Source organism: Anguilla anguilla, chromosome 8 (genome assembly GCF_013347855.1).
Source record: "Anguilla anguilla isolate fAngAng1 chromosome 8, fAngAng1.pri, whole genome shotgun sequence".
Taxonomy (NCBI): domain Eukaryota; kingdom Metazoa; phylum Chordata; class Actinopteri; order Anguilliformes; family Anguillidae; genus Anguilla; species Anguilla anguilla.
In genome coordinates, this window is record NC_049208.1 from 19,236,171 (window position 1) to 19,257,800 (window position 21,630).

At 37.6% G+C, this 21,630-nt stretch overlaps 1 protein-coding gene across 2 annotated transcripts in view; it reads right to left on the minus strand.

Annotated features, from left to right (window-relative positions):
• The window catches only part of adcy8 (adenylate cyclase 8 (brain)), a 64,433-nt gene that overhangs the window by 7,882 nt on the left and 34,921 nt on the right, over positions 1 to 21,630 (minus strand). The window contains exons 7-13 of one of the 2 annotated variants that reach the window (XM_035431059.1): positions 18,452 to 18,722; positions 11,757 to 11,954; positions 9,856 to 9,956; positions 7,032 to 7,233; positions 5,653 to 5,742; positions 4,347 to 4,519; positions 2,921 to 3,002 (exon numbers count right to left, since the gene is read on the minus strand). In XM_035431059.1, the coding sequence (XP_035286950.1) occupies positions 2,921 to 3,002; positions 4,347 to 4,519; positions 5,653 to 5,742; positions 7,032 to 7,233; positions 9,856 to 9,956; positions 11,757 to 11,954; positions 18,452 to 18,722 (1,117 nt within the window). The remainder of the gene's footprint in view (positions 1 to 2,920; positions 3,003 to 4,346; positions 4,520 to 5,652; positions 5,743 to 7,031; positions 7,234 to 9,855; positions 9,957 to 11,756; positions 11,955 to 18,451; positions 18,723 to 21,630) is intronic. The other variant, XM_035431060.1, reaches the window with a different exon arrangement.

Here is a 21,630-nt window from a genome sequence, read left to right on the forward strand (position 1 = left end):
GTGGTGTGGAAGGAACATTCTTGATTGCTGATGTTGTTGCTGACCAGCGCTGGGAAAATGTAACCATGTGCACTGGCACCATCCCTCACGAGGTCCTCCATTATAATGCTACAAAACCATCTCATCCTACCATGAGAGAGAGAGCTGCTGGTGCATGTGTTTTGTAATATGCACAGATGGTTCCGGCATTTTCGTGTACATTTTGTCACCGTATTCACCCATCCTCAGTCCCACAGTCTCTTCCTTAATCACATTTCATAAAGTAATGGAAGAGGTGTGTGGAAATATGGCTACATGAAACATGTTGGGGTGCATCTAATGCACACTTGTGTCCCTGTGGCTTGGTCGAAGTAAGCATTGCTGGTGTTTATGAAAACTTGTGAAGTGACAGGAATCAGAAACAGGGTACACACTGAATTTCCTGTCTAATATCTGTATTCACAGCAAGTCATTGTGAAATCTATTCGGAGAAAACATATATTTGGTTGATATGGTACAGTTATATTTCTGAATTCACTCGGTATTTAAGCACATCAGAAGTCATTGGTAATTTAGTATGATCACGCTGAAATCACATTTTGATGGTGTTTTTTCTTATTATGTGTCTAATTAGTTTTCAGTAAGAGCTATTCATATTGTGGCATTTGTACTACAAATACTCCGTTTGGGGTTTAAAGTTTTATGACAGATATAGTTTCAAAATATGTAAACAAAAATTTTTTTTTTGAGAAAATACTGGAAAGTAATCACAGCATGCTGAGAAATCTAGAATGAGCAGCATTAAAAGTTCTTCATTCATTTTCAATTATCTGATTTTGAACCAGTGCAGTACCAGTTAAAAAGAAAAAACTAATATAAATTGCCCTTTACTGCTTCATTCACTGACATATTTTTGGTGAGATTATTTTTATTATATCATGTTGTAAATATCCAGCTGTAGTTAATATTAAACTGTATTAAAGGTTGCATCAAAGAAACCATCCTACTATTGATGTACTGTATAGGTGTTCTCCATTCCATATTTGAAAACCACACTATATCATGCTGTCAGTATCCAACTATCATTACTGACATATTGTCAATACTTTTGGCATCCTCCTTTGGTCAGACGTCAACCTGTCCACATTAAGTTTATAATACGGCACACCATTAAACTTCAAAAGTAACAGTTTAAAAAAAAAATCAAATCCAAACTTTTTTCTCAAAGTGGAGTCTGATCTTCTTTAAGAGGGGTCTAAAGCAGCCTATGAGAAATTATTGAAAAACTGTCATCTAACCAGGTATCATGAAGGCCTTTGTGTTGACAGGTTAATATTTGACCATAGTGGCAAGGCCGTGAGAGTAGTGCGTGTTAATATCCAACTGTGTTCAGTCACATAAAGAATATCCAGATATAGGGCTATATTTTAACGATCTAAGCGCATGGTCTAATCTGTGTCCAAATCTACTTTTGTTAGTTTAATGGCGGATAATCTGAGCACAAAGTAAGGCGCATGGTTCAAAGGGGTTGTACTTAGTCTCTTAATTAATCATAGGTGTGTTTTGGGCGTAACATGAAATAAACCAATCAGAGTGTCATCTCCCATTCCCTTTAAAAGCCAGGTGCGCTTGCACCTTGACGGATTGCTATTATAATGGCGGTTTGGTGGATTCTGATAAATATTATGACTAACTATTATGACATGTATTTTTAAAAAATATTGCGCTTTGTGCACCCGCCTATGTAGGCGCATATTACTCTCTTAATAATGCGCCCTTAAAATAACAGCAAAATACTGCGCCATTGACTTAAGACCAGGTTTTTGTTGGTCAATCGCGCAATCGCTTCCCGCTGCCTCAAGATAGCGATGCGCCAACAATGCGTCTGATCACACCTCATTTTAAGACCAACACACCCATGGGCGCTCAGATGGTCGCTAGTACATTTGTTATTTAACCAACATGGGCGCTGGACGGGAAAATGACAACTGTGCCAGTCTGAAACTAGCAAAGACACTTGCGTTGCGCTTGGCGCTGCTTTGCGCCGGGTGTAAGATAGAGCCCATAGACAGTAATATTTGTGAATATACTCTACATAAACGTGGATAATGCTATATTAAGAACAACAAACTAAAGTTAATGTCTTATTGTGAATATCTGAAAGAATGGTAGCGAAACTGCTGTATACAGGCAGAGAAAATATTATGTTCATATAGCACGCAGTTCATTAATTCAAATGGATGAAATTGCTTTCTGCTTGCTTGGAAAAGTACTCTGTCTAAGAGTTTAAAGATAGATGGCATTTTCAAAATGTTAAACATAATGTACTGTACTGATCCATAATTGAAGGCACAGCAATAGAGCTGTATTCAATTTCCCACCCTGCTCCTATCAGCATGAACGTACTTAATGGCGGCTGACCTCATACTTGTGCTGAATGTGGAAAAAATTACGATGGTCATTTAAAAAAATTGATCATTTACATCACGGTAAATTACGGATGGTGTTATAGCTCTACTGTGAAGCTGAATCTGAGCAATGAAGGTCTAATCCAATTCAATTCATCATCATCACAAGCAATACTGGCCCAGTGTTTGGTTGGTAGATGAATTAAAAAAGAACAGATAAATTCATGAACATACTGTATAGTCTGATGGTAATTTTGAATGAATGGATAAGCTGTACAGGTGAAAAGATGGCTGAATAGTTCTGTATGTACACAGTCATTATCTCTAGCAACTCTTTATTCTGACACAAACGTAAGCTCAAATAGCCATTCAGTTGTAAACCTGCCAGCACAATTCATGCTCCACATTCTGAGAGTCCTATTTGATAACACCAAGGACCAACACAACAATACCTGAGGGCATGTGCCACTATGATCTACAGCATGGCAAATACTGTACATTCATTTTTACATCTGAGTCAATGTAATTCTTACCTGTTGCCCGTGATAAAACACAGCTAGTAGAAACATCGCCATCAAAAGAAGAGATGTCTCCTTGGTCCCCAGGAAATTTTTGCTGAAAAAAAAACAAAAACACATGGCACAATAATTACTTGAATATGTAAACTGGGTTTATGTGCAAATCAGTATATTTTATCAAGGAATAGAAAGCGCTAAGGCACGAAGTAAACTACTTTGTTTTTGGGACAATAAATATTTAACTAAGCTCTCTTTTGTTTATAATACTATTATTTTTATTATTTTTCACAGATCCTTTTCCATTAATTTCAGCAGCCACAATTATGACAGACATAACAAAGATATATAGTTAAAAATACATATTCTTTAAAATTATATATATATGTCATTTGCACCAGAACATAACATTTTCCAAATGCGTAATAGGCCTCTAATGGAGTATTATTTTGAACAATGCAGTATAGTGACCAGTGTGCATAATGGCATTGCATTGTGTCTATGATAATCGATGGCCACATAACACTCACTCCCAACACATCACATTATTGTATATTTTGTTGTACATATAATACAGTTACTGTATGTCTCTTTGTAGTACATGTCATCGGGGTTCTTTTGGGACATTCTTACACATTTTGAGGATACCCTGTCATGGTAAAATGTTGACAGTTGTTGCAGTAGTTCTTTTCACCCTCGATTATTGTGTGTACCTGGGCCTTGCTTCTTGTTGGGTACAACAACCAAATTCAAATTAGGTAAAAAACTATATTTTATTTGCAGCCTTTATTTAATCCTGAAAGGCTTGACAGAGCCTACGATTACTTAAATCCATTTGGCAATTTAATTTTAATGAAATGTTGGTTTTGGAAAGGTTGTCAATGCATTTTCACAAGGCGAGAGTGCTTTTGCTGGTAGCCTATTGGAATTGATAAAGAGTAAAGCTGCATGGGCCTGAGAAAGCCGGTCAAGTGCGGGAGGTTGGCTGTCATTTAAACAACATTAATTTATTGGCTAAAAACAGCCCCTCCAAATTCTGTCATGAGGGTGAATGCAGGTGGACTACAATTCAAAGCAGAGTACTTGCTACTTCTTAGGTGAATACCAGGACGTCAAACATGTTAGCATCAGTTTTTCTGGTATGGACTCCTGGACTTCGACAGAAACATATATAATGCGTAATGACCCAGTAATCAAACCCAACTTGTTTTTCAGGCATTCACATCATTTTGATGTTAGAGAAATGGGTCAGATAATATCAGGTCAAACTAATGATATCCATTATTTTATCTATATTATTTTCACTTTTTTTTTCCCTGGCAAGTATTGTAAAATCATCAAAATCTCCCACAGACCAAACTATAAAAGAAAAGAAAAATGGTGTGACTGACAGGCAAAGGAAGACTAGGCAGTTGGAGGGCGGAGTCAGTCAGCTCAGACTTACTCTCCGTTGTGGTGGAAGGTGTCATAGCGCACAAAGAGCGACGTGTAGAATGCCTCCGTGAGCAGGGAGTAAATGGCGATCATGATGAGCAGAATTGCCAGTTTCAGAACTGAGTTCAGGCGCAAAAATACAGCACAGGTCACCATGGCCAACACGCCCGTAAAGACGAAGTACTGTGAACAAGGAAAGGCAAATATCAAACTGTGAAAAAGTAAAGATATTTCCTTGAAAAGTAAGCATGTTTCTCTTTACCTTACAACTGTTACCACACAGGAAAATGTTTTGTGCTAAAATACAAACCATGCATATTTTAGTGTGTACACACGTACAGTATATCTGACTGCTTGTGCTTCTACCCGATAATTACATAAGATATGTTTGTGTGATTAGAATTTAAGTAGACATCGTGTAGACATTGCATAAACATAATTCGATAGGTACTGGGTTCTGTGTAGAACTAATATTCAATTATGGAAAGGTTTAATGAGATAATACATTACATAAAGTGCAAATGCTCATCACTGTAACCCGAGACACTTAAACATCTACTGTGACATTAATTCATATTAAGTTAGTGCAGTATATTGGTATATTGACTGCCTGCTATAAAGTGGGATCTTTGCTGATCTGTTTAAATTGTGGCTCAGACAGAATGAATAAGTATTTGAATTTGTCTGAATCAATGCACCACAAATTAATTTCTTTCAGTCCCCAAAGTCTATTTACATTTTTCACAGAATAATGTTCAAAAACAGCAATTTTATACAGACAATTTAGATTTTTGCACATGAATTCACAAAAGGTTGAAAATACTCCAAAAGATTTAGAAAGAAAGTCTCCTTGATAGGCTCCAAAATATTTAGGAATATTGAGGGCCAGTTCTGGCGAACTTGAGAATAATCTTTCAAGTGAGAGAGAAAGAGAGAAAAAAAAACTTTCAAAGGAATTTGCAAGGGTCTATTCCTTCACATTCACAATCCTATATAAAGTGTACGCTACATCACAAGTGTCACAAGAACATCAATAAAACAATACAGATGGCCTCACAATTCCTGGGACTGAAAGCAGAACTGGGTCACCAATTTCAACCCTAACCTTTTGAAAAGCTTTTATCAAAGCATACATTATTTAAAATATGAAAATGAAGCTTCAAGAAAGTATCAATTACGAAAGTGCAGGACATAAGCAACAAACACTTAGTGCATAGGTCATAACAAAAATGATGGGATGTAAACAACATACTTACATATGCCATACATAGGTCATGACACTTTCACTCAAAAAGTAGAATTGTAAGACTGTATACCTCAGGGTAGAAACATATGTCAGGTATTGAGGACGATGAGTTGTACGTCTGGTTCCTGATGGTTGCAGACTTGTCAAAATCACACCACAGCTGGCCAGTTCCAGTAGAGAAGAAAAAGCGTTACCATAACATACATAATGCAATATACACACTAACATTCACCAGAACTTTGTGGCTTGTGGTTAACCATCCTTTGTGCTGTCATTTTTAATGGGATATAAAAATGATGGAAAAGGTAATGGTTAGAATTTGTTTCAGTACCACGGTTTTGGTATGTTTTCAGCATTTTCAATCTGAGAGGGATAGCACAATGAAACAGCAGGATGCTAATCTTCAGGAGATAATGGGAACAATGAAAGTGCATGTGAACAAATTTTTCTCGCATTATTAATAATGCAATCCTTTAAAGCCTCCAACAATCAGTCTTATTTTCTATTCATGGTTTCTGAATATTCAGTGTATTACTGTGTACAATACACAAAGACTCATATTTTTCTTTTTCACATATTTAGAAAAGAAACGGCAGTATCCAAATCAATTTGATTCCCCAGCTGTTTTGTCCCTAAGGACCCTGCATGTTCTTGTTGTACTCCACTGTCTTTCCAATATATCTTCCTTTATGATAATTTCCCAAAATTCATTAGAGAGCAGACTCATTACAATGGGACTCTGAAATCACACATTCACATGAGATAATGCATTTCTCTTTCAGTGTTCTGATTCTGTGGTCTTTGGTAAAGGTTATCAGTGACGTTGTGCAGATTTCTGCTGCGTGACTGCCCAACTACTATGTTCTGTTTGGCTATGTAAATTAGTGTAATTGGAAATAGAATGTGGCTACTGATGAGAAGAACAATGAATGACGTTGAAAGTACTGACTTCCATGTTCAAATATGCGCAATAACTGGATGTTCTTTGGGATTGGGATTGTGTGTGTGTGTGTGTGTGTGTGTGTGTGCATGGACTGTGGAAGAATAAGAAAATACACCACTGGTATCTTCAGTGTAAAAGTTCAGTCTGCAATTAAAGTGCAATTGATGGTAAATTAAAATGGCCATGCATCATATGATACAATTTCCTGGAATCTCTTTAAATTACAGTTCTAATAATATTAATAAATACACGTGTTAATTAATAAAAAATCATTTAAAAATTCAGATTTTAATTTTTCTATTTTTAATAAATGTATTAAATAATAATTAATTCATACATTTAGTCAGATTTGGCCTGTGACCACTCACTTCACGCATTTAATCTATCTGTAGATTTGAGAAGGCTCAGTAAAAGGGCTCAGCTGCAGTTCCCTACTTGGGAAGCACATTTTCTACCGCTCCACTTTTCACCCTGCAGCAAGAGGAGATTACCGAAGCTGCACTTACGATGTTGATCATGGCAGCAAGGAAGTTGATGAGGATGGAGACGAAGATGATGACATTCCTGGCCACATAGGTCTCATTGATCCAGCAGCAGGTCTTACGGAGGACCAGAGGCAGACACTTGTAGTCCTCAGCAGTGGTGACCAGGACCAGGGCAGAATGCAGCATGATCAGTATGGAGAACTGGATCACCATGGTTACCATCCTGCCGAGACACGCACACAAGCACACAGGCACACGTACACACGGTCAGCTACAGTGACAATTCTTGCCACCAACAGTTTTTTTTTTTTTTTTTTAAATCAAATTCAGCTGTTCTGTGTTTCATTTTGACCCGTTTGAATCTTTCAACTGATGAAATATACCACAATGACATGACATGGGACTTCAAAATTGTAAAACTGATATCTGTAATATATACTGTCTGGAGACAGGATTAAAGTCATTTGGCTTCCTAAAGAAAATTAAATGTATTATCCCACAGTAAGAGCTTTTTAATAAAGACTGTGAGGTGTGACTTGGCCTCATTCTAAAACTAAAACAATCGTTCTAAGACAGAAATGAGAAAGCAAGGCTAATTTTCCTCACCTAAGAACCTGATTTGAGGCTAACAGATATGGATAGCATTAAGCGCAGTCTTGAGTAGCCTACTTGGAATCTGGATTCAATCAAAAAATTGGAACAAGCCTTAACACACTAATCAAGTGTTTCTTTTCTCATCACAAGCACAATTTGGAAAGTTAATTTAGCTGAAATGCATGTTTAAAATCTAAGAAAATAAAAAAACAAAATTGGAACAAGCCTTAACATACTAATCAAGTGTTTTTTTTCCATCACAAGCACAATTTGGAAAGTTAATTTAGCTGAAATTCATGTTTAAAATCTAAGATAAAAAAAAACTAACATTTCATTGTAAATCAAAGAATATTGATTAACTCCAAGGCAGTTTGATGTACTGAAAATGACAGCATGTTAGGCAAATGATACTGCAAGTAATGTGGCTAGGGAGAGGCAAGCTCATCACCTTTACTCAAACTAAGTTCTGATTTTAGATGAGAGGCAAGATGACTGCAATGTCACCACTCACACAATCACATCAGCTGCTTTTGATGCTACAAGGTAATGTGTTCAGTTTTATCTTATTTTACACTAAAAATGTATTTGCTTTCATATGTCTTAATATCAAATTCATAGTAAAAATGTAGTCTTAAAAGATGAAGATAGCAGCTCAGTTTCGATTTCAGAGACTCAGTCCAGTGTAATATAGGCTTTGTTAGTTATTTTCCCAATCACCCCTATGCTAATGCCTATAGGACGAGATAGCCAGGGATTTGGGACTGGCTAACATAGCTGAAAATACTAGTTTTGATCATTTACTCTTTTGCATGAATGCTTTGACAATTTGTTCCAGTTAGCTGCATCACAGAGGTTGACCCTAGTGCTTAGCAATTTGGAGGAAGTGGCTCATCACCTGAAGGTTTTGCTCTAAAATTCAGATTATGCCAGATCAGTTGGACACCCTTCTCACATATTAGCCAGGGAAGCTGTGGAGAGCTATTTATGAGGTGGTTTGTCCGTCCGCAACTCTCAATTTCTTAAAGCGTTTTAAAATGTTTTTTAAATGAATGAAAATATTTTACATGTTCCTCAGAGCGAGTGTCTTGCCTCCTTTGCCTTTCTCAAAAGATATTGGAACACATAGCCAACACGCAACAGACTTTTCTTCCAGAGACCAGTTGGTCCTCCATCCTAGCCCAGCCCATGTTTCCCTTGCTTAGCTACCCTTCATTGTTCTGTGGTCCTTACCTGATTCGCTAGTGTTTGGTCATTTTGTGCATTCCCTTGTTAGTTATTCTACTCTTGTTTTATTGGTTGATTAGGTTTCCTCATCTGTGTGTCATTAATCATTAGTCTCACTAGATTGTTCTCTGCATTTAAGTTTGCTGTGTTTGTTCAGTCTTCACTTGGTTTCCATTGCCTTCTAAGCGCCTGTCTATTGTGATTCCTGGTTAATTCTCTTTTGTGTTTGTTAGCTGTTCTCCAACAGTTTCCAGCATTATTTGTTTTCCTATATGTGGTAGTGTTTAGTTCTTCGTGTTCCCTCCTTTTTGTTATTTTGGTTCTTCTTATTTCTATCTGTTCATTTATTCCTCGTCTCATGTGTTTCTCTGCACTTGGGTCCACCTCGCTCCACACACTGACCGTTTCATGGATTGATTTGGAAAGTCTGTAAATTAGTAAATTAATAACATATGCATTCTACATAGCTTAGCCTTCCGAAAATATGTGCTGCTCTGCCAGACCATGCCTCTTTTCTGTGCTTTTTGCGAGAGGGGGCAGACACATACATATATACATTTATGGTGACAAAAGCATAGTATAGAGTAAGTATGTATGTAAGTATGTAATAGTAAATAACAGATAATTTACCATTAACAATGTTTTCCTCCTAAAGAGAGGGGGCGGAGGTAGGTTTCAAATGAACACATGAATGATATTGCCTTGTGTCTTAGCTTTACATGTACACAGGAAGCATTCCTGTTGGACTGTATAAAGTTGTCATCTGAGGAGGTGCAGGTGGGGTTAATACTAAAACAAAAGTAGCATAGCTTCACATTTAAAGAAGGAACCGCATTGTTTGGATATAGTATTCACTATTTAGTCTAGTTAGGCCTACAGAACACCCATGGAAAAAAGACGAGGCCGACAAAATCTGCCCCCATACCCCCCAAAAAGTCTGTGCATGGCCCTGACATTGATTATTATGTACACCACGATTCCCCCATGTAAAATAACAGAGCCCGATTTGGCCACTTTATTCAGTTACCTGGCAGAGGGCAGCAAGCTCTGGATGGCCGTGATGAATATTAGAACTATGAATGCACAGACCAAGTTGGACTTGAAGACCTCGTCCCTCATTTGGGAGTACTGTGGGGAAGGGGGTGGGGGAGAAAGAATTCAAACAGACAGACAGTAGAGAAGTAAACACCAAGGCAGCAGCAAGCCGTCCACATCCTACAATGCTTAGCCATGGGCATGCCACTCTATAGGCAAAAGGGCAGAGAGCACAGTCTAACACTGAAACTGTCAATACAACTCAGAATTTACCAACAACCAATACTTATGACACTCTTCAGTCTAAATGAGCATTGTTCTTAAGTTTAAATGGAGAAAGGAGCAGTCTAATCTTCTGCTGTTTGTTGTATTACTTATTTAATGAATCTGTGAAAACTGCCAAGTGGTTCAATAAGTTGTATAAAAAATGAAAAACCTAGGTCTTAGAAAATGAAAAAGTTGTTTTGGAAATAAAAAAGTCAGCCCTTGACCCTGCTCTCTGCCTCTTTTCTCTTTTATAAACGGGCGCTGGGAAATTAGCAAGAGGATGCTTAATATGTTTGTAACGGCTATGCCAAAATAACGAACTTCAACATCGATTAACTGAACATTAAGCAAAACCAAATCCAAACGGGGAATGGAATGTAGGATTGAAATGGTCAAACAAAGGGAAGGCAACAGAAGAGGGTTGTTTCAACTCAAACGGCAAAGGTGCAGTAACAGTGGGTTTTTACAAAAAGGGGTCAAATAAACCGCAAAAAAAGGTTGAAAATGTCAGACTTTTAAGAACAACAAGTCCACGGCACACGTTTGGTCATGAGTAAACTAAAGGGGTTGTTTCACCCATCTCCGAAGCCAATCAACAGCCAAAGACCAAAGTGTCTCTGTTTTGTGAGGTTTGGAAATAACACACATCTTGCTAGGGAAATTAAAACAAGACTGTGGTGTGGATAGTGAACTGTGTGCAATCATACTGTCTCATTGCACTTGTACATGTCACTAGTCAAGGCATTCCAGAATGTAGGGTGCTTGATAGAATTTTAAAGATAATTTCTGTTTCAGTTCTAGTAAATAAATCTGACTGGATTCTGCTGCTTAGAATTTGGAACAGCAAACATTCTTTCATGTAGCTATCAGCCAATACTACTGAATTCCAAAATAAAATATTATTGATAATGATGGTCAATAATTTAGACAATAAAAAAATTAAATATAGAAATTTTGGGATGCTGAGCTGAGCTAACATCAGTTTCATTATCAGAATAATCTGTGCTGATATGACTGCACAAATCGAAACAAAGTCAATACAAAATTTTCAGGGCACACTAAATTTTGATATTGTAATGTTTAGTGTTTCTACGGAATACACATAATCCTGTCCCTATCTGATTTAAAACTCTTTAAGAGTTGATGCTGAGAATTTTTTATTCTGAGAATTTTGCTGTGTAGTTGTGTTGTTGGTACATATAGGGATTTTTTTTTTGGCACAGTATGCATACTGATGTACAGTTTGCACACTAACCACATTTTCATTAATGAAATTGCACTTCATAGTCCTGGAAAATAATATGACACATCACAATTTGTGGGGTTCAGTCCACAAGAAAGCCTTCACCTTTAATCAGCCAACTGTGGCACAATGCATTTTACATAATGTGACATTGTTGACAGCGGCAATGACCCAATAATGACAGGAGATAATTAAATGAATCAAAAATGACTAAAAATATTATTAAATGTGCCTTTGGCCCAGCATCTAATGGGCCTGTTTTTGAGAGGTTACGTATTTATGTGTGTAGAACCTTTAGCTTACTCATGATAAAAGTATGGCAGACTAATCTTTTTTTTTTTCTTGTATCTTAGAGAAAAAGAACCTGTCTAAGACCCAGCTACCTTTTCTTCCAGGCTGGAGTCTTTAAACATCAGTGAGAAAGGCTTGATATGCTCGTGCCTCAATTTATCGCCACTCCGTAAGTCGATGGCACTCTCTATGCGCTTGTTAATTTCCTCAGGGCCAGACTGGACATGCAAAGCTTGAGCGAGATGGTTTGGAAGCAGATTTATTGAATTTCTCGTAAGGGCAGCCAGAGTCTAGGGGGAAAGCACATGCAAATAACGTAAACCTGCTTGTCCCCCTTTCCGGTTAAAAATAAAAAACAGAAATAAAAAAATAAAAAATAAAAAAAACATAATGCAATGTTTCTAGATCAGAGAATGGCTCGTAGCATTTCATGCATTTCACATCCATTCACTCAAGGGTCTTTGAAACAATGGTGGAGCAACAGAAGAAATAAATTGTTTTAAAACTCTAACAATTAATGGCAATACATTACTAAATAGATAAGAAAATAAACAAATAAATTCATATGCATATTTAAAAGTGATAAAATAATGAAAACACTAATAGAGGCAAATATACAAGTCAGCATGTGGAAAAAACCATCAACAGATAAATATGTTCCTTTTATTTCGTGGGAAAGCATCAGATTAAAATGCAAGCTGTTCAATCTGCCTGTAGATTTACAGTAAGCATTGCAATATTACTTTGTCATCTGACAATATTTGTTGGCATCAAATGAAAAAAAACAAAAAAAAAAAACAGCCAGATAAAATTAACATGCAAGTCCATCACTGTTGGAAATTCTCTCATGAAAGCCAGCAATCTGGTTTGGCGAGAAGAATGGAATGTATCTGTACGGAAACCTTAATTCCATTTCAAGCGTGCTGTTCTGGAACAGTTTCACAGAAAAACATGCACTTTATCTCAGATGAATTAGGTCTGCACACATGTACTTGTCACAGTGCCATTAAGTAATGCTTGTCAGAAGAAATAGTGACACAGACATAATATTTAGACCATTATTACTAGCTGCCTTAAGATGGTGATAACGATCAATTAAGATGTCTGGCAGGTGTTGCTGAAGGACAGTTGTTATATGGGGGGAAATCCATATAATGACTGATGGCTAAACAAACACACAAAAAAAAGAAAAATTCAGTTTCTGTTTGGAAATCTAAAATGCCGTGTATTCCAGTTTGGTGTGACACACAACCACAGAGCAATTCGATTTAATGTACCCTGCAAACACACACACACACATACACACATGCACGCACACACACAGATTTCTAATAATGAATGATGTCTCGGTATTATATAAATGCTTCTCTCAGACTTCTTTTCCATGAATGGCTTCCTCACAAATGAAATAAAATACTAATCTTTTATTCAATTTAGCAACCCCAGGGAACTCTAACTTTGACCCTATGCAAATGTGGCAATGCAGTCTCTGCCACCTTATATGTATTTTCATTTAAGGAAATAAAACATTGAACACTCTCAGACAGTTTGGTCAGCAGAGATTCTTTTCCTGTGGTAGGGTGTGAAAATGATAAGGAAGGCCAAGACTGTATTAGCACAAATATTTAGATAGCTGAAACCTGGGGAATTGAGGGAAATTTGCTGAATCACCGTGAAAGCCATTGCTCGTGAGAAGTGATGAGAATACAATCTGCAGAACGTGTGGGGGAGCCGAGGGTAATGGATCCAGGAACGTGGATAATGGGAGTCTCTGACAGTGTGCAACATCCCCCAGGCTTTCTTTGTAGACCCCTCTCCTGGCCCGGAAAGGTATGCTGTCCTGATTTTATTCAATTTTCGTTCTTATCTCCCGCAGTACAGTCCTGTGCCACAGCTTAGCGTCCCATAATGCATGCCACCTTCCATCTGCCACACTGCCACAGAGCAGCTGAGATGTGCATCCTTACTGACATGCAAACAGGAAGCTTTGTTGAAAAAAAATAAAATAAAATAATAAAAGTGCCTCTCCCAATAATGTTAAATAATGCAATAATACAAATGCCTCTTCAGATGGCAGAACAACAGCTGTCATTTTTTCCCCTGTGATCACAGCCAGCAGTAGCACAAAGAACCAGAACGAAAGTGAGAGAAATATATAGTTGAGGATGTCTTTGTTTCATGGTGAAAACACTTCCGACAGTTGAAGGAACAAAAGGACATGCTTGGCTCGCCAGCTCTATTGTGCAGCACTGTTGCACAAGCTCACACAAAGTCCACACAAAAGAACCCAGGAGCTAAATATAAGATCTAGCTTTATCTTGTGCAAAGCAGTCCTTCACGGGCAATAGGGTTTCCTCTGGCTACAGAGGAACAGAGGATCAGCAAAGTGTGTCTCACCCTGCAGCCATATCAGCTACTTAGCTGTGTTTCTAAAATGATGAATGCATGAAGCCTGGCAGTTTCTTATTACTGATTGGGTTGTTTATTAGTATATGTGCTTTTGCCGGAAGTATTGAATGGTCACAAGGACACATGAATCAAGAAATATATGTAATGCATTGGGAGACAAGTGTTCTTGTTTTATGAAAGCCATGTAACACAGTCTCAAATGCAATTGGATAATGATGAGACTCTTGAATTTTAAATGTTTTAAATGTTGCATAGAATTTGCCTACAGGAGAATTATTCCAGACATAGACTGTTTATTCTCAATGCTTGATTCATGTATTGCTAGTGTTTAAAGAGGCTAAACCTTCAAACAAGAAATGCACCTCTTCCAGAAAATAAATAACACACAGTCATAACGCATAACAAAATTAATTATGCCCGAAAATATCAAATAATCAAACTGATGATTCCATTAATCTAGAGATACATTATATTTCCAAAAGTATGTGGACACCCCTTCTATTGGGGCAATTACCTATTTTAGCCAAACCCACTGTTAACAGGTGCATACAATCAAGCATACAGACATGCAATCTCCATTGACAAACATTGGCAGTAGAATGGGTCATACTGAAGAGCTCAGTGACTTTCAACGTGATACTGTCATAGGATCTCACCTTTCCAAAAAGTCATTTTGTCAAATATCTACCCAGCTAGAGCTGCCCCAGTCAACTCTAAGTGCTGTTATTGTGAAGTGGAAACTATAGGAGCAAACAGCTCAGCCGTGAAGTGGCAGGCCACACAAGCTCACAGGACGGGACTGCCGAGTGCGTGTAGCACATAAAAATCATCTGTCCTCAGTTGCAACACTCACTGCAGAGTTCCAAAGTACCTCTGAGACCTTTGGGAAGGATTGGAATGCCCACTGCGAGCCAGGCCTTATGTCCAAAATCAGTGCCCGACCTCACTAATGCTTTATATATTTTTTACACATACAGCGAAAATATTGCCAGTATGCTCATATAGGCTGTATTTTGCCCAGTGAACTCATCACCTTGCTATGCTAAGTAATTCAATTGGCCTAAATTCTAAAGCAGTAGGTATACAACATTCAGCTGTGTAGCCCTTAAGGCTCAATGATATAAATAAACAAAGAACTCCAATGAACATTTTGGATATATTCTAATGCTTTTGCTTCATGTCACAAATCCATTAAACAATAAAATTTGCAACTTTATTCATTGTTGGCCTTGATACACAGAGGCACAATACAGCATGCTGTTAGAGTAGAAAGAATACACTGATCACATTTCCCTCTGCATGAGTGTAAAAACCTCATATCATATCACTATTATCTTTCATTTCCACAGAGACTTGATGGTGTCTTTTTCTGAAATATTGCTCAGTGTAATGGCAAGGGTATTATAATTCTATGACAGATATGAATGATGTACCTCAACAGTATGGGACACCTTAAAGGAAAGTATATTCATTCATTCTGCAGTAAATGTTGAGGTAAAGGCACTAAATTTAGGGTTCTTAGTTGTCAGAGAAACCATAACATCAGACAAAAAACCTCTGAAGTGAACGTCTTGACACATTACACTCTAGTGTGTTTCTTTTGCACCTCTGCACCTTGAACTAATGCACTTGTTGTATGTCGCTCTGGATAAGAGCATCTGCTAAATGCCTGTAATGTAATGTAATGTAATGTAAAGCGCTTTGGATAAAAGCGCTATATAAATGCACTCCATTTACCATTTACCATTACATTATAAGTTCAAAATACCATGAAAAAAAAAGTCATAAGGGGAAGTAGAGAGGAGAGGATCATGTGACACACAAAGAAAAATAATTACTTACCAACTGGAACCACTACCCTTGCTATAAATACAAAGACTGTTACAGTTAACACATTTTTATGTGGAACCTATGGATAAACTGTAACACATTTTTCAAAACCTCTGCTTCTTGAATGCACAGCCTAGACTACTCGTACTACACCAAATAAAAAAGGGAACTTTTATTTGCATGCAGTAGCACACACTCTTACTTAATTAACAAAATTAGTTCTAAACGAAGTACCATTCTCCATAGTGAAACATTAAATGTAATTATCTCTAACAGACAATAAAGGTTGATGATGCTCCTTAACTCCCCTTGCTAGCTACAGGCATTTCCAGTCAAAGGTGGTTAATTACCAAAATCTTGCATGAGAATCAACTAAAACCTTGAAAGAAAAAACAACCAATCTAAGATCAACAGGAGCTGAATAAATTTCAGTTTGAAGTTTATTTTATCCCTTTCTGGATCTGCTGAGTAAAATAGTTTTTTTCCCCTTTATGCTTTTGCAGGATATTTGTTAAAAGCCTCAAAAAAAGCTTTGGTGATGAGACACCTCCAAAGACGCCACTGAGCACCCAAGTATGGCGGCCGTGAGAGGACATCTTTATCGTATATCTTTGTCAATCTCAGGTATAATCTGTCAGCAAGCGAAAAGTAGTGGTAGTTTTTGTCAGTGCCCATTTTTGCCACAGTTACAACTCAGGGCTGACATAAGCAACACTAGCTGAGGTTACGTTGACTGTGAATCGAAGATTAGTTACATGTATTTAATATAAAAATAATTATATTAATTATACATATATATTTATATATATATATATAAATATATATATATATATATTTATATTATATATTTAACAATTTTTTATTAATTTAAACATATATATATATATATATATATATATGTTTAAATTAATAAAAAATTGTCACCGATGTGATGATTTCTAAAGGTATTCATGACTTTATTCCACAGCATGCTAACAATTCTTGAAAATAGCGAAATATCACTGAATTTATCCAGCCGGTGATTATGACAGTAGCCCTGATGGAAAGCTAGCTAATGTTAGCCACCTCCAATAGCTTTTTAGCAGGTAAGCTTGCTTAAGAATGACAAAAAACAATGACTATTCCTTTGGAAATAACAAAAACAGACAACGGCCATCATCAAGAAGACAAAATAATAAACACCACCTAATATAAACCTTTTTATTCTGTTTCTGGATCCAAATGTCTTTACTGCAATTTTTATATATAATATTTTTAATATCATAATATGCTATCACCATACATATTTATAACAACTGCACGATGTTGTGTAATACATCCAAAAATGCTTATTTTTCTTGTTTGCCTTATTTTTTTTATAAACACAGTGTACCTAACAACATTTGTATTACTACTCATCCATAGATTATACATGCCAAAACAGCATAGTTTTGGGCCGGAGTAAATAGGGCTCAATGTTGATTAAGGCCAGTTGCAGCCGTAGTGTTCATTTAGCTGCATGCTGGCTTTGTGTAGAATCCTGGTGTTTGGATGTTTACGCCAGGACTCTAGACAAAAGCGGAGCCTGCACAGCCCCAACACCAACTGGCGTGTTGTCAGGAATTAACTCTGCAGCAGTGAATCCCAGGAATCAAATAAATGAATATTAATGACTCCAGAATGGAGGAGTTTAGCGACCTTATTAATGTTTAACAACAGCAAAGGGGCTGCTGAATCAGTCGTTTGACAAATTAGAAGCTGGTTGAAACTGTAGATTGGGATCTGTTGGGACTCAACAACATGGCTAACTGTGGAAATGCCAAATGTTTTCACACCGAGCTGAAGAAAAATCAGAATGTTTATTTTGCGTCCATGCAGATTGGTCCACCTGGGGTAGGACTGCAGAAATACAGATCATTTCAACTTTGTCATTAAGGGTTGACATCATATGACCTTAGGTTCACCATAAAGGGCAGTGCCGTCTCTTATAATGCTGATGCCATTTTGTTTCTCTCTAAAGGGGTTTGAGGTTAATGTGAAATAATTCAAGGCGAACTTGAAATGTGACCTCTGGTTATTTTTGTGTTTTGATCTCTTCACTGTAAAAACAATGAGGGCATATGTGTACCCCATCCTCAATGGGACCTGGGCCTTCGATGGGCAGAGCATCAGCTATGGGCAGTGATCTACTAAAGGAAAACAGGCTTCTGTTTCAGACGGGGGAAAGGAGGGGGCAGCCTAACATACTATGCAGGGTAATCGTGCACTCAAATGTGCCATCTGCTTCATATTCAACAAAATAATAGAACATAAAACAGCATCCTAAAATGTAGGTCTTTTTGCAAAAGGACAGGACCTTTGATACAGCAACAGCATCTTCAGAAATTTGCTAAATGAAGTAGCCAAATAATGTAAAAAAAACATGATCAACTTAAATAAAGGTGAACATAAAATAACACAAATGAACATTAAAACCATATTCTAAAATTCCAGCAAAAAGTGACCCTTTGGCATCACTCACACATGCACCCAGATCAAAACAGGGAAGGGAAGATGGGGTGTCACTTACGTTCTGCTTGCCCACAATGTTGTCGAAGGGTAACTCGGGGCTCCACGAGCCCTCTGTGAAGGTGGCACTGCTGCTCCGCCGGTCGGCAGAGCTGACGGACTCCTTCATGATGTCCTCGGGCAGGGAGAGTAGGCTCTCGTCCGGCTGCTTGATCAGGTACGTCTCAATATTGTGCCGGCGCAGAAAGTCATTGCGCTCCTTCCCGTGACCCTCCTCCACCTCGTAGTCCCCATTGAGGCAATCGAGGGCTGCCTTGGAGATGTGGATCCTCCTAAGGGTTGGAGAAGAACAAGAAAGGTGGCAAAACATCAGAAACAATCAGCTACTAAACGATTAAACAAATTTTGTTGCCAGAAAGCCCATAAGCACTTCAAAAGTGCTGAACCCTCCAAAGGAAGCCATAGGAAGTTTTTTTGTGTCAAAGGCTTTTTTGTGCTCTGAAAGGCTTAGCCAAGAAACACCCCATGTTCAGCTAGAAGCAAAAAAGGTAAATACATTTATGTACTATACATTTACCTAACTTGAAACAAATCATAAATGACTGCAGTGCCAATTGCAATTTTATTTATTTATTTATTTCATGTACGCTATTTGCTAATTCTTACCATAGACTGGTAAAGGAGACTAAGAAAGCCAGCAACATTCACTGAATTTTAGCTCAGAATATATTCTCTTTGACAGAACTGGAAAACAGAGAGCAACTTCAGGTCCTTCAAAATTTTTAACCATCTGCCAACATGCATTATGTTCATTTTCACTTCAAGTAGACCACAAGCCTTTGCCTTGTAAATATGCATTTGCAAAGACTTGTGTGCTTTTATGATTTAAGCTGACATCTATAATGCATATAGACTGAGCTAAAACCAGTTCTGACAATAATTGATAAAGAGGTAATGGTTGTTATTGGAATGGTTGAATCATCATTGCATTCTCAAGCAGGACATCATTTCTGGGAAAAAAATTAAATGCTTTTCCAGCCAGTGTCACCAGAAGGAACATCTTAGTAAAACCCTGACGTACACAATGCAGACTACGGCAAATTAAGAGATATTTTCTTGTCATGCTGGGCGGTTGTCATTTCAAGGGCATTGCCGAAAGATTTGCATTGTTAAGTTAAAAGATCGACCCAGCCTCATCTCTAACATCTAAACTGTTTCCAAGCACTCTTAACAATGTGCTATTAACTCAGATGGATTAACAACTCCATTATGATGAGGCACTGATTAAATCCTTTGGATTTCCTATGGGGTCAATATTCCGATAATAGCTTGATTAGCTTTAATCAGGCCCTTCATTTTTAATATTAAAATAGTCTAATCAAGTGTGGCATAATACACATCGAGAACCTTATGTAATCACTGCACAGAATGCATTTTAATTTAGTCCAGCCTTTTCCATAATGTTGAATCCTATTTTGAAAAATCTTGAGTACCACATGCATTTTTTATTTTTTCATGATAGATATATTCGTGACAAAAGTGAATCTAATCATAAACTAGTTTTAAGTCTTCTAATTCACAACCTGAAATGCATTTATTTTAATGAATTGAAGCCAGGTAGGTCCTCTAAATGGGACTTGAATGGGAGCGTGAATCTTTTATATGGATCTCTCATTTATTCATATGAAAATTGTTTAATAAAGTGCGGCCCAACAATGACATACCCCTATTGTAATCAACACATAAAACCTATTGTTGTTGTTCATGTAGTTTGAATAACAAATGTAATATCAAATACAAGTATTTCAAAAATACCTAATTAAAATTTAGGTATTTAATTACAAATATGCATAATGAGTTGAAGCAAAGTAAATCCTGAATCTGAAATTCTATTTTTTATTTTCCAACAGGTGGATCGTGCCACAAGCAATGTATTCCCAATGGGGTTTCCTGCTCAGAGGCTGTTTTTTACTGGCTGGCTACAAGAGACCATTTTCTTTTTACATAGTATCCATTTATACAGCTGGATATATACTGAAGCAATTCAGGTTACCTTGTACCTAATGGGCACGATTACCTACCTAGGAATTGAACCTGTAACTTTCAGGTTGCGAGCACAGTTTGTTATTGATAATGCCTGAATCCCATTCTCTGGAAGTGCGGGCTCTTGGGCTCAAAGTCGCATTCGCGTCAAGTTCATGCGGGCTTATGTCATGGTTTTGGGTGTTAACACCATTTCTTTTCAATTCTGCGTCATTCGCCATATGTTTTTTACTGCGCCTTTTCCTCAGTTATTACGGCCTTTTAGTTTTCTTCATTTCCTTGATTGAATTATACGCGTTTCTTTTTACGATTTGCACCTGTTGGCATTCTATTTAAACCCCCTAGCAAACCGCTAAGCTTTGTTTTAGTGTCAACTTGTGTTACACGAAACCGGTAACTTGGTTTGTTTTGGTGAGATGTTTAGTTACTTGTTCAGGAGATCAGGTCCTCTTCTGCGTTCTTTGACTTACGCGAAGAGTTACTGTGGAACTGAATTATTATTGGATTGTGGGCTACAAAGTTAGCACTACTATCTTTACTCATTTCTCCTACTCTCTCGTGGTTCTTTTGACAGTCCTCTGTGCGAAGGCTGTTTTCTTAAAGTTCTCCTGTTCACCATTATTTTCAGACTTTTTGTCTTGGTACTCACTACTCCTTAAGCCTTAGTTCTTCACTCGGGGCATTAGAGCTTTTTCGTTGGGATACTCTCCCATGGGAGTATTGGTTTTCTTTTCGTCCCCTTTTGTCCTTTTGTCTCTAACACGACTTGGTGGTTATTCCGCCCCAGGTGGTTAACTTAAAGTAGCCCATCTTGCTAAGTCGCGTTTGGTCTCCCTAATTTCCCACTCCGTCACATCTTAAGGCTGTTCCACTAAAACCGCTTTCTGTGAGGGCTCCTGAGTGGTTTTTTTTGACAGACTGAGTAAAGCCACACTAGCCTACGCGGCGACGCCGCCTGGCGCCGTGCCCCGTCCCCACAATCGGCTGTCTGTGGGTCACCTATTTTTGACAGTTGTGTTCGTTAAATGTTGACCAGGTTTAATGTGTTTCGTGTAGTCGTTATCCAGTTTGAATAAAAATATGAAAATGTAAGACTGCATTTTGTATTTGAATTACACGGTAATGCCTATCGACATATCAAGACGCCGAAATTGTCGGCGACTTTCCTCCACGCTCCATTCCTCCTGTCGGTGTCTC